The 15,177-nt window shown below is 32.4% G+C and overlaps 1 protein-coding gene across 8 annotated transcripts in view; it reads left to right on the forward strand.

The window, feature by feature from the left end:
* Positions 1-15,177, forward strand: part of LOC137631177 (chloride channel protein 2-like) — a 390,893-nt gene that overhangs the window by 309,733 nt on the left and 65,983 nt on the right. For 5 of the 8 annotated variants that reach the window (XM_068362900.1, XM_068362895.1, XM_068362894.1 and 2 more), the window contains 3 exons: positions 827-1,079; positions 4,456-4,573; positions 8,766-8,792. In XM_068362900.1, coding sequence (XP_068219001.1) covers positions 827-1,079; positions 4,456-4,573; positions 8,766-8,792 — 398 coding nt within the window. The remainder of the gene's footprint in view (positions 1-826; positions 1,080-4,455; positions 4,574-8,765; positions 8,793-15,177) is intronic. The other 3 variants (XM_068362896.1, XM_068362899.1, XM_068362897.1) reach the window with 1 other exon arrangement.

Consider the following 15,177-nt stretch of genomic DNA (forward strand, 5'->3'; position numbering starts at 1 on the left):
TTAATTTTTGTGATTTGTACGCTTACCTAGTACAGCATTAATAATTGGGCAAAACATGAAACAGCAGTACCTGTGATAATCAAGAATGTAAATGAAGATCTGACTTGGAGGGGCCAATTCTAACAATTCACCATAGACTTTAGAATAATCAGGTTAGAGGGGTTTATCCTTGGTTGAATTTGGGATACCCTTAATACCCCAAATGGCTTGAAACTCCAAATAAGTTGAAAAGATAAGGACTCACTCATACTCTTGTTTATATTGCTATGCTAATATGATTCCCGTCTCTCCTACATGTATTTTCGGAATACAGAATTTGGAGTTTTAAGAAATGTTAGTGTCTTACCAAACCTGAGACTTTGTCTTATCCTCTGTAATTGAATGATCCTCTATTCTATCGATATTTGTTCACGTGCCCACTTAACAACAATGGTTTGTACAGTATGTATGAAAGTCATAGTATAAGAAATATGTACAGTTTATGCAATTGAAGTTACTAAAAAATGAAGATTGTAAGGATGAAAATATAGTGTAATAATGCACACTCATTCTGTCAATGTATGTAGCACAACTATTCACTGGACGTTTCCGGCTAGAATTAGCTGTGATTGAAATAGAAGATTGTTTACCTCTCAGATTCCTATAGAATTGGAGAAGTTTCTTACTTTGTGAAATTTGTATTCCATTAATCTGATATTTCTTTGCAGATTGTTAAGGCCATATTCCATGCTTTGTTTGGTTATTATTTGATAATAATTTTTAATAATTATTATGAATGGGTGATATTTAGTTTTTTTAGTTTTTTTTTAATTGATTTTTTTTTCAGATTGCTGTTCTCATTGCCAATGGCATTGCTCAACTGCTTCAGCCATCGGTTTACGATTCCATTATTCAAATTAAGAAGCTTCCTTACCTACCAGATATCCTTACTGCAACTTCGGGGGCATATAATATTTATGTTGAAGATTTTATGGTTCGAGATGTCAAATACATCTGGTATGGCATCACCTACAGACAGTTGAAAAATATTCTGAAGGAACATAAGAAAATTAGATCATTGCCACTTGTTGACTCTCCAGGTAAGACAGATATACGATTTAAGTTATTGCTCAACTATTGATACTCCTCAAAAGAATATATTGCTTATAAATTTTACAGAAATATTGCAAATTATTTGGTTCTCATTCTTTTTAAGATGTTTTTCATAATTTTGTTGTTCTGGTATATGGTAGTAAATTATCATATTTTTGTCAAGTAACAAGAGTAGTTCATCATATTTTTTTATTTTGTAATTCAGTCAAGTTACAGAAAACTCTTTAAAGAAAATTCTATTATTTTAAAACAAATATTATATCTAGAAGTCAGACATCATTGCCTTACTTAGAACTGGTTGTGTTGATACTTCAAAGAAGAGACCAACTAAAAATTTGGCAGTGGGACATTTTCCTCCAGATTTTTTACTGGATTCTTCAATAACATTTACAGAAAGAAAACAGACTAATTAAATGCCAATTTTCAGCATTATTGATTTGCTGGAGTATTTTGCAGTGTATGGTTGATCTTAGCTGACAGGAAATCCATCCTATTTGCTGGTTCCTTTGAAAATCATGAATGATAATGAGAATATCTTGACAGAGATACTTTTATGAAAAAATTATCAGCAACCTATGAAGGTATAGAGATTAAGATTATCACATTTCAAGAATGCAACTTTAGCTGGCCTTTTTTCTGTAAGATATAAAAATAAAAACTCCTTTTTGGTAGATTAAAGGAAATTTAGTCCCTGAGGAACAGTTTAAGAATGGATGTTCATTAGCCTTCAATTGAAAAAAGGCTGTTTAATAGCTCTTCAGAATTTAATACTGTATATGAATTCTGCAGGAATATAAAAATGACAGGAAAAATTCCAATTATTAACATTATTTATTGGGCCCTAACAACTCGATGTGACAAAATGCCAGCTTAAGAGAGCTTGTTGAGAGACCAAAAGCCATTACAGAATTTTTTCATAACCTCCAAGCAAGAAAACAGGGTTACCTTTGCTCATGTAAGGTTCATGAAGTGTAGCCTGATCAGTATGGATTTCCTATGGAAAGTCTATTAATTTCCATCCATGGAATATGAGGCCCTCTGAGGTGATGAACATTACCTTGTAAAATTTGTCAAAATATCTCTTTATAATTCATGTTAAAGCAATTTGGGTAAGCAGCTCTTCTAGGAGAAGGACACTACAAAATCAAACCATTGTTCTCTAGTCTTGGGTAGTGCCATAGCCTCTGTAGCATGGTCTTCCACTGTCTTGGGTTAGAGTTTTCTTTCTTGAGGGTACACTCGGGCACACTATTCTATCCTGTTTCTATTCCTCTTGTTATTTTCAAGTTTTTATAGTTTATACTGTATATGAAATATTTATTTTAATGTTGTTATTGTTCTTAAACTTCTTGTAGTTTTTCCTTATTTTCTTTCCTCACTGGGCTATTTTTCCTGTTGGAGCCGTTGGGCTTATAGCATCCTGCTTTTCCAGCTTGGGTTGTAGCTTAGCAAGTAATAATGATAATAATAATAATAATATTCTGAATTTTTAAAGTTTTCACCCTTGTCCAGCTTCAATTTAAAGTGGTTGTATAGTGGGAAGATGCGGACTTCCAGACTCGCCAAAGAGGGGGAACCAAGTGAACCAAGAATGGAAAGTGTGAGTTGAAATCAGGGTAATGTGAGTGTTGCCCTAGATTTCAGAGCTATATCACCTGGTTTCCTCACCTTGTGATATATCTGTTAAGTATTTCAAATTACAAATATGTCAGTTCATCTGACTGAGATCTGGATTGCTATGCAGAAAAATGATTGAAACTGATGTTCCTTTGATATCTCAGCTGTGCTCAAGTCATTGTGCTGTTGGGTATAGTGATTCCTGCATACTTTGTCTTCTGATGTATCTTTGTATAATATATGGTGCTCGAAGACTGCCTTTAGCTCTAGATGATTGATGCGTGGAATCCTCATCCTTGAAGTTTGAAGTTTAGGAATCTTTCATACTTGTGTCAGGGAGAGTTTCTCTTCAACTTATTGGTGTCTTTGTCTCCATGATCAGATTTGGGACAAGGTTGTTAAAAGGCATGACAGAATAGGGGGCCCTTATTATATCCATTGGGAGGAAATGTCTTGTCTTAGCATTTTGAGGATCTCCATTGTCCATGTCTACTGAAGTTGGTTTGTGTTAATCACATACTTCTTTAGCTCTTATTGACTAGGTGATGAAATTTGGCGGAGCTGCTTGTCATTTCTTTGTTGGTAGCTGTTCCATCTAAAAAAAAATGGTTGCTAGTGTATGGAACATTTCAATATTCTGGAAGGAATAGGGCAGATCTGATAAATCAGCATTCGTCTTCAAGAATAGTTTTGTTGGGGTCAATTAAAGGAGAGAGGGAACTTAATCCTTATTTCTAGTTTCCTAATCAATGAGATCTGTTTGAGGTGTCTTGAAAAGGTGGACTGTTCAATAAAGACTTCTTTAAGTACAATAGAATGGGACTTTTATAATATAATAAATGTATGAGATGTATGGGATTCTAAACTGTGAAGTCGACTCTGTGCTTTAGAAACTTACCATAATGCCTTGACAAAGTACTTCTTTATTTTTCTGTAATCCAATGCTCATTGTTAGAAGGATCTAAAACAGGTAAATTCATTTAAAATACAGTACTTGAATGATTCTACACTGATTAAAATGCATCACAGATACTTCTTTTTATCTAGAGTGAAGAATTCTTGCTGTCCATCAACTGCATGGCACATGCTTATAAGTACTGGTCCTTATATCTTCCAATATATCTATATAATCTATTTGGCGATGAGACATCCATTTTCAAACCGCCCTTCATGGCTTTTTCTGGATGAGACCAAGAGTCCTATCTATAGGCTTACATCAAGGGAATCTGGAGCCTATCACAGAATTATTATGAAAATGTGTCTCTGAATGCAAAAAATTATACTTGCAATGTAAGATCAAAACAATAAGTTAAGATTATAAAAAGGCATTAGCCTCTTAAGGCATCATTGTAAGGTTTACTAGAGTTAGAATGAATGGAAAAAGCTGTGGAAATTTACATTACAATAGTAACTTCTGTTTAATGAATGTATTTAAAGCTAAATAGACTTAGGCCAATAAGTTTGTGCTGTATTTTTCAAGCTTAATAGTCTATCATTAACTAAGAAGATTTAAAAATAGATTTTAAGATGAAATTAGATTGCTGCTATCTCAATTATCATGTGTGATTGGGTGAAAAGTGAAATAAAAAAGATTTTTTATATCTGCATTGGTAAATATAAAATAAAAATCTATGGTTATTTTAATCATATTTTTATTCATTATCATTTACAAGTGTGTTTTAATTTTATATTATTTTTTAATTCTATACAGATTCATGGGTCTCATGTTTTCTCAATTTTTTACAGATTCTATGATCCTTCTTGGGTCAATACAGCGATCAGAACTCATATCGATGATAGAAGAGCATCTTGGAAAAGACCGTAGACTCAGAGTTATCAACAAGTGGAAACTAGCTGCCCAGAAGTAAGTTAACACGTTATAAGCTTGAGATTTTTTTGCTGCTTGTAACAGCAGACATTATAGACCTAAGAGTCACTACTAGTAAATATAGGATAATTGATGCAGGAATTAAAGGTTATGTGACTAAAGGTTGCAAATATTAAATTAGCCTAAATTCATATGATATTATTCAGAATCTCTTTCCATTCATGTGTCTTAGGTGCATCTGGCCACAGATTGGTTTTCAGTTAGATAGATAGATATGTAGATTGATAGATGGGTAGAGTGTACTGAACCAAAATATATAGCTTTTATATAAATGGCCTGTATTCTTATGGCCTACTATAATTTTAACATTCAAGGCTAGAAGCTTTTTAATGTAGGAAAGGCTAGCTTATATTTGTTAACTTTTTTATTGGAGGATTTTGATATAAAAATCATGCTTTTCAGGAGTATTAAATTTTTCAATTTTAATTTTTAAAGGAAGTTTAAAAGGGATTATAGTACTGTGTATAAAATAGTAAATGAAAATAAGACATACACTGAAAGCTATGCTTACTAGATATTCCACTCTCTAGTAAATATTGAATGGGACATCTGGTGAAACTTGACGAGGTTTTATCTCATATTTTTTCAGTTTAGCCTTAGAAAATGTATACTGTGAAGTGAATTATTGCTATAGATTTTGATTATAGTCATCTGGAAGTACATTCCTCTATTAACCAGTAGAACAAAGAAATCAGGTTAATTGGACCTAGAATATTTAAAGTAAATTTCTTCATTCCTGTCTCATTTAATCCATTTAGTAACTTATAGTGGCGTATGTATAAGGTCCCTGCTTTTTCCAGGCAGTGGAAAAATACAAAGTTAGAAATTAACTTTTTTAGAAGTTCAACAAATCTAAGAGATCATTAATTGCTGCAAACCATTAAAAGTTCATAGGTCATTTTCATGCATGTTCATCATTGTCAGGTATAAAAGTTTAACCACACCCATGAATTATATACTAGAGTCTAATTTGATTTCCAGGTAACTCGATAAGAAACAAAAACGAAAACATTGTATTGAAATGGAATTTCACTTCAGGTGATGTAAGATGTAAGAATGTCTCTGGATGTTAGGAAGAAAGAGAAAGAATACGTTTCAGAGTTTACAAGTAGAAAAGGAAAAATTTTATCAATTTAGCCAACTTTTAGGAACATGCTCTTTGGGAGATAGGAGTATGGTATGTCGTTCGTAGACATAAAGAAGTGCGAGATGTAGAGTACATTGATACTGTCTAAAACGATTTGAAGTTTGAAATACTGAAGAGAACGAAGCTAAATAATTTAAGATCCTGACAAATTTCATTGTTTTTGACAACAGTACTAAATAATTTTGATCAAAATCTTGTTAGAAAAAAGTAGTAAAAGGAAATCACCCAGAGATAGGAACACAAGTCTGTAAAAGTATGGCTGTGTTGGAAGTACAGGCATAAGAACAGCTTAGATAAGAAAATTCAGCAAAATAAAAGCATTACACACACTTTCATACCCACCCACACATACATATATAAATATAAACACATACACACACACACACACACATATATATATATATATATATATATATATATATATATATATATATATATATATATATATATATATATATATATATACAGTATATATAATGTATGTATATGTATATATATATATATATATAATGTATATATATATCTATCTATTTATATATATATATATATATATATATATATATATATATATATGTATATATATATATATATATATATATATATATATATATATATATATATATATATATATATGCATATGTGTGTATATACTGTATATATCAATATATTTATATTTATTTATATATATATATATATATATATATATATACATAAACTATATATATATATATATATATATATATATATATATATATATATATATATATATATATATATATATATACATAAACTATATATATATATATATATATATATATATATATATATATATATATATATATATATATACAGTATATAATGTATATGTAGATAGATGTAAGTGTATAATTGTATAAATAAGTTTATATTTGTGTGTATATATATAATATATATATATATATATATATATATATATATATATATATATATATATATATGTATATATATATATATATATTTGTATGTATGTATTTAAATGTTTATATAAATGTATATATATAGTATATATATTATGTATATTGTATATTATATATATTATATATATATATATATATATATATATATATATATATATATATATATATATATATATATATATATATATATATATATATATATATATATATATATATATACAGTATATATATGGATGAAGATCAACACAATATTGTGCTCAAATTGAAATAGATTTCTAGCTCATATTGGGATTGAACCCTAGTTTCTTCAAATGAAAGGCAAGGTTGCCATGAATCATGCCATCTGAGGCTCAAGAAGAAGTTGGAAACTAATTGCTCCCTGCAGTTCAAGATTTACTTGGTGAGACTATGGTCTTCTATACCAGCAAGTTATGCCTGATTTCCTGACCCACTAGATAACTTAATTAATAGCATTTAATTCAAATTACCTTTAATGAGTCTATATATATATATATATATATATATATATATATATATATATATATATATATATATATATATATATATATATATATATATATATATATATATATATATATATTCAATTCAATTTACACTTTTATTTCAGACGCAATGGTCCATAGATATACATGTATCTATAGTTAAAAGAGTGTATACAGTTAAAGAATGAAGAAATAATATAATCTACCTACTATTACTAAAGAATATATCTATCAGTAGATATGACTACTGCAGTTATTTTCATATACACTATACAAACTATTATACGAGTGTCTCCATAATGGGGATGTGAATTGTGTACTGCCAATGATAGGAATAACCGATATTTTTATAATACAATTTTCTGACTTTTCAATTTGCTGCTCCTGGAATTGTTAAACAGGAAACATATTAGTTGTAGCACATTAAGATCCGGAGTTGTAACGGTTCACTTGCCCACGTATCGTACCCTCTACCTTATCCTTCGAGACCAGGTAAACTCTATGCGGGGAAGGATAACCCTAATTTATACACGATATACCTCGGGATATTCGCTCCGGAGGTCAGAACTCTGTTAATACCTCTAATTTGAAATTTCTCTGGTATATCACTCGCAGAAATATCCCAAGTATAAGCTCTCAATGAGGAACTTCCATCAGGACGACATGACTATCTCACCCAAAATTAATTTTTTCCTATGTCAAAATCCGTTATTTACATATGGTACTTTTATATGATAACTAATCAAAGACATTTTTTAAAAAAGTGACAAAGGAAAAGATTAGGATGAGAGATAACTAGATGAGCGTACTGTAGTTATATATCATGATTTATTCGTACTGTTAATTTATTATACACTAGAGCTATACAAAGACAAGTGATAAGAGACAAAGTTGACGAAAATATTGTTAAACAGCGAGGACTTAGGGCTAAGACTTAGTTGTGGACTTGGGCATTTTCTAAGCTCGTCTTCATCACCTTGAAGGATCATTACAGAAGTCATCTTTCACAGAGGTAGTTTGTGAAAAGGAGAGAAAAAGTAAAATTAGGGATGTACACTATTAGGTAATACAAGATGAGGAAGAGTGTGCTCACACGTCTATTGTTTATATATACATATATACATACACACAAATGTGTGTTAAGTATATATATATATATATATATATATATATATATATATATATATATATATATATATATATATATATATATATATATATATATATATATATATATACAGTATGTATATATATATATATATATATATATATATATATATATATATATATATATATATATATATATATATATATATATATATATATATATATGTATGTATGTATGTATGTATGTATGTATATATATACGTGAATATATGATTAGATTTTTTCATATTTCCATATTTAAAGTATTTATGCATAGGATATTATCAAACTTTTGCAGAATATTTAGTAATTAAGGGCTTTCCTCTGTATTGATTTTTCATGAGTAACTTTCCGTAGAATGAATATTGTCTTTAAATTTCTTTTTCTTAGAATTTTCATGCCTATTATCTTCTCAGCCTGCACTCTTTTTCTGGAGTATTGTGGTATGTCATTATAATGAAAGTTCAATTTTTTTCCTTTTTGAAATGGCCAGTGTTTAGGAATTTAATATTTTATTAAAACTTACTCAAGTTATACTGTACAGGAGAATCTTTTATTTTATTTTTTTTTGTCAAACCTTCATAGATTAAAAATTCCTTCTTATGAATCATAACAGAAGTCAAATCCAAATTTTTAAGTATTTTAATTTACATTTAAAAACTATACTAAAATAGTCTATCTATATATCTATATACCAAGTAAAGGCATTTCCCCCAATTTTGAGGGGTAGCCAACATCAAAACAAGGGAACAAAAGGGGTCCCTTCCTCTCTCCGCTCCTCCCAGCCAGACAAGGGTTTCAGCCGAGTTTGGCTGGTACTGCTATAGTGGCACAGCCTACCCTCCCCCATTATCCACCACAGATGAAGCTTCATAACGCTAAATCCCCTACTGCTGCTACCTCCGCGGTCATCCAAGGCACCGGAGGAAGCAGTAGGACCTACCGGAACTGCGTCACAATCGCTTGCCATTCATTCCTATTTGTAGAATGCTCTCTTGCCTCTCACATCTATCCTCCTATCACCCAGAGCTTTCTTCACTCCATCCATCCATCCACTCAAACCTTGGCCTTCCTCTTGTACATCTCCCATTAACTCTTGCATTTATCACTTTTTTTGGCAGACAGCCACTTTCCATTCTCTCAACATGGCCAAACCACCTCAACACATTCATATCCACTCTAGATGCTAAATAATTTCTTACAGCCGTTCTCACCTTCACCACTTTGTTCCTAATCATATCTAAACGAGACACATCAGCCATACTCCTCAGACACTTCATCTCAAACACATTCAGTTTCTGTCTCCCATTTACTTTCATTCCCCACAACTCCGATCCATACATCACAGTTGGTACAATCACTGCCTCATACAGAACTCTTTACATTCATGCCTAACCCTCTATTCTTTACCACTCCCTTCACTGCCCCTAACACTTTACATCCTTCATTCACTCTCTGACGTACATCTGCTTCCACTCCACCATTTGTTGCAACAACAGTACTTAAACTGATCTACTTCCTCACGTAACTCTCCATTCAACATGACATTCAACCTCGCACCACCCTCCCTTCTCGTGCATCTCATAACCTTACTCTTACCCACATTAACTTTCAACTTCCTTCTCTCACATACCCTTCCAAACTCTGTCACTAATCAATCAAGCTTCTCTTCTAAGTCTGCAACCAGTACAGTATCATCTGCAAACTGATTTACTTCCCATTCATGATCACTCTTGTCTTTCAGTTTCAATCCTTGACCATGCACTCAAGGATTCACCTCTCTCACCACTCCATCAACAAACAAATGGAACAACCATGGTGACATCACACCATCCTTGTCTCAGCCCCACTCTCACTGGGAACCAGTCTCTCACTTCATTTCCTATCCTAATATATGCTTTACTGACTTGCGTAGAAACTCTTCACTTCTTGCAACAACCTTCCACCAATTCCATATAACCTCATCACATCCCACATCGCTTCCCTATCAACACTATCATACGATTTCTCTAGATCCATAAATGCAACATACACCTCCTTGCCTTTTGCTAAATATTTCTTGCATATCTGCCTAACTGTAAAAATCTGATTCATACATCCCCTACATCTTCTAAACCCATCCTGTACTTCTAAGATTGCATTCTCTGTTTTTTCCTTAATCCTATCAATTAGTATTCTACCATACACTTTTCCAACCATACTCAACCAACTAATACCCCTTGAATTACAACAGTCATGCACATCTCCCTTACCTTTGTATAATGGTACAAAACATGCGCCCACCCAGTCTACTGGTATCAGTGACAACGTAAAACACATATTAACTAATCTCACCAACCATTCAAGTACAGTCACACCACCTTCCTTTAACATCTCAGTCCTCACACCATCCATACCAGGTGCTTTTCCTACTCTCATTTCATCTAGTGCTCTCCTCACTTCCTCTCTTGTAATCTCTCTCTCATTCTCCTCTCCCATCACTGGCACCTCAACACCTACAACAGCAATTATATCTGCCTCCATATCATCCTTAACATTCAGTAAACTTTCAAAATATTCCGCCCACCTCTTCCTTGCCTCCTCTCCTTTTAGCAACCTTCCATTTCCATCTTTCAATGTCTCTTCAATTCTCGAACCACCCTTCCTTACACTCTTCACTTCTTTCCAAAACTTCTTATTCTTTTCATATGAATGACCCAAACCCTGACCCCACCTCCAGTCAGCCACCCTCTTTGTTTTGCTCTCTATATCTTTCATACTTCTCTACACTATTACTCAGCAGCCTGTCTTCATATGCCCTCTTTTTCTCTAAATCTAATATTTGGGGTGATGATTTTAAAATAAGGAATGAATATTACTTTGGATTTATTGAAAGGAGGGAGAAATTCCCATCTGAAATTATACCTAATGAGGTTTTAGTATGAAATATTTGATTACTCATAAACTTCAATATATCACTGCAAGAAAAATTTGGTATTTTTTATGTTTATGCTCAAACATCTGCTTGGATATTTTATATAATATTTACTCTTTCACTTTTCTTTAATACAACATTTTTATAGAAAATCTGTTAATGCTTCATAAGATAGGAAAAAGATGTATGACATGATTCATTACTTTGGTAGCTTATCACATTCCAGTGGCATCAATAATGTTGAGGAACTTTCATTATTAGTACTGTATGTCATTCATATATTTTAGTGATGTGGTGGGTTCCTAGACATCACAAGGCAGTGGCTATACTTTGCTTTATATTAGCACTGACAGTGGGACATGATAGCACAGAGACCTTTCCAAATTATTATAAACATCTGGAAATCTTTTTCAAATCAAACCCCAACAATAAGTGAAATCATGCAGAGGTTTACTGTTTTCATATTCATATTTTATTACTGTATATTGAATTCAATTGATAAGCATTTAAGTATCCTTCTCAATTTCTGGATGGAAAGAGAAATGAAGAATAGGGGAGTTATTCATGATGTTGTGGCAATCACTTTTGTTATTAGAGGTGGGTACGTTTTTTTCCAATGGTACCTTTTTCATATTCCACTATACTCAAATTCTTTAGCATTTATTATATCCAAATTGATTAAACTAAAATACTAATATTAGGGCAAAGAAAGAAGTAACATCTACTGCTTTTCAGTTGTCATTTCTTCATTTTGTGTGATTTTGTCTTATTAATCAAGTTTTCCAATCACCACAATACATTATGTTGTGAAAGATTGTGTGGATTTTGTTTTAAAGTCAAGGTAGCATTTATCAGTAGCAAATGAGATCAACACTTTTGGGGCCTTAATTGCCATGTTATATACTGATTGTTGTCCAATACCCGACAATCACAAGCTACAACACATTTTTTCATGCACGGGTGGACCCTCCCCTTTCCTAAATAGAGCTGATTCTTGTTAATAATACTAAGTCCTGTTTATATAAATAATTGTTATTTCTATGTGGAAAACAAGGGTAACTGCATACCTTGAGATCTTACTATGGCAATAAAAAGACGACATCATTTTAAGCACATCTCCAACTACAGTGAACGTCTGCTTCTTGACAGACACAGGAAACAGTACTTCTTTTATCTATTTGGCCAGTACGGGAAAGTATGAATATATCTAATTACTTCTTAGTCAGGTATATCCAGTCGGAGGTAAAAAACAAAAATGCAGTACTTGTCATACATTTAGTACTGTATAGTGGAGTGTATCCTTGTGATAATCATTTAATGTGGTGTTGTTGTAGGGCCTGTAACGAATTAGGCTATTTACATGTAAAAGGCGACTCGCAAGACGAGAAAATAACGTTACAAAAGCCACTACGGAACTAATTAATTTCGCGTTGTGAGGTGTTACTGTATTTATATACATGAGGATAAGGAGCCATGACCACTACAATATTTTTGTAGTGTCTTATACTAAGTGTCCTTTGCATTCATCATTTCATTTATAAGTCTGGTATTGAGCAACCAAAGGCCTACTCGCAGTGAAATGTAGATGGTATACAATATTTGTCCTTGTTAGCAGAACACCACAGGATTTGCAATGCTTGCTTACCAGAATGCATGAAATATCACTCAAGGTTGGGCTGAAAATAAATAAGAGAAAGACTGAGATGATGAGAACGGAGTATACAATGGAAGATGAAAAATCTTTGGAAGGAGAAAGGATTAATGAGGTAGAATCTTTTAAGTATTTAGGAACTATGATCTCCAATACAGGGTCTTTAGAATTTGAATTTAGTGAAAGATTGAATAAAAGCTAATTGGACAATGGCTAGATCAAGTAAAATTTGGAAATCAAATGGCCTGAAATTGCATATAAAAATGAGACTATATATCAATTTAGTCAGATTGGTGTTACTGTATGGACATGAGTCATGGTATGACAATGAGACAATCTTCAATAGATTTAGTAGATTTGAGAATAGAGCCCTCAGAAGGATATTGAGAGTTCAGGATTAGAAATGAAACTATAAGAGAGATTACTCGAGTGCCATATGTGGATGAGATCATGATGAGAGGTAGATGGAGATGGTTTGGGCATGCTCTTTGCACATAAGAGAGATTAGTTCACCAAACATTTAGCTGGGCTCCACAAGGCACTAGAAGAATTGGAAGACCCAGGCCTACATGGCTAAGGACTATGAAACGTGAAGTGGAAGATGATGAATGGAGAAGTATTGAATTAAAAGCTCAAGACAGAGACGACTGGCGAAATCTAACCGAGGCCCTTTGAGTCAATAGGCGTAGGAGATGATGATGATGATAATGTTGACAATATTTTGTTTTTTATTTGTCATTGCTACTCTTCAATTTTGTTAGAAAAAAATCATCAGTTAATTTACTTTCAAGTGATCAATTAGTCTGTGCTTTTTCAGTGATAAATATAATTAATAAAGTGTACAGTATTTGCAAATGACATTCTTGGTTTAGCACTTGGTACCTTGTGCTTATATGAACTCTTGTTTGTATGTACAGTATTCTATAGGATACGAAATATGTACTCTGGTAGAAAAAAATGTATGATGTGCAAATCTCTTATAGATTAGCAGTGTTTATACATAGTTTTTCAGAGTAGAATTGAATTTGGTGTTGTTTGTTTTCTTTTTTTTCAAGTGAGAGACCTTTAGCATAATACATTCCTGTTACATTCTTCCTCAGAGGTATTTATTATCCTGGCAACCCTTCTGAAAATATTTAGCCATTTTATACTCTTTGGCAACTGCTATTCAATTAGAGCAGTTAGATTTAGGTAACTTTTTCACCAAAGATGACTTTTAATTTGTTGTTGTTAGGTTTTCTCAAAACATTTCTAAAAAGGGCTCTTTCATTCAGCCCGTACGTCATTCTTTCCCCTTTTATTTTAATTATTACTTGCTAGGCTACAACCCTATTTGGAAAAGCAGGATGCTATAAGGCCAGGGGCTCCAACAGGGAAAATAGCCCAGTGAGGAAAGGAAACTTAAGGAAAAAAAATATTTCAGGTAGAGTAACATTAAATTAAATATCTCCTATATAAACTATAAAAACTTTAACCAAACAAGAGGAAGAGAAATAAGATAGAATTGTATGCCCGAGTGTACCCTCAAGTAAGAGAACTCTAACCCAAGAGAGTGGAAGACCATGGTACAGAGGCTATAGCACTACCCAAGACTAGAGAATAATGGTTTGATTTTGGAGTCTCCTTCTCCTAGAAGAGCTGCTTACCATAGCTAAAGAGTCTCTTCTACCCTACCCAGAGAAAAGTGGCCACTGAATAATTACAGTGCAGTAGTTAATCCCTCGGATTTAGAAGAATTGTTTGCTAATCTCAGCGTTGTCAGGTGTATGAGGACAGTGGAGAATATGTAATAAATAGGCCAGACTATTCAGTGTGTCTGTAGGCAATGGGAAAATGAACCGTAACCAGACAGAAGGATCCAATGTAGTACTGTCTGGCCAGTCAAAAGGCCTCATAACTCTCTAGCAGTAGTATCTCAATGGGTGGATGTTGCCCAGGCCAACCTACTACCTATAATATATTTTATTTGTTAAAGTTTTAACTTTTGATTTGCTCCGTGAAGGGGTGCAATGGAAATGGCTTGTTCATAATTGTGGAAGTTATTTTTGTATTTAATTTTTGCCCTGGTGATTTGTTGCAAATTACGACATCATTTTATAGTAATTCTTAGTACAGTTTCTTTATTACAGATTCATTTCTGCCATCAATCTTTAGTATCACTTAGCACTTTTTCGTCCTTGTATCTTCTTTAATAGTTTTCTCAAAACATCCTAAAATTAGCATCCTATAGCTTAGGTTTATGAATTGTCTAATTTGAAGGTAC

Source organism: Palaemon carinicauda, chromosome 39 (assembly GCF_036898095.1).
Source record: "Palaemon carinicauda isolate YSFRI2023 chromosome 39, ASM3689809v2, whole genome shotgun sequence".
In the NCBI taxonomy this organism is placed as follows: Eukaryota; Metazoa; Arthropoda; class Malacostraca; order Decapoda; family Palaemonidae; genus Palaemon; species Palaemon carinicauda.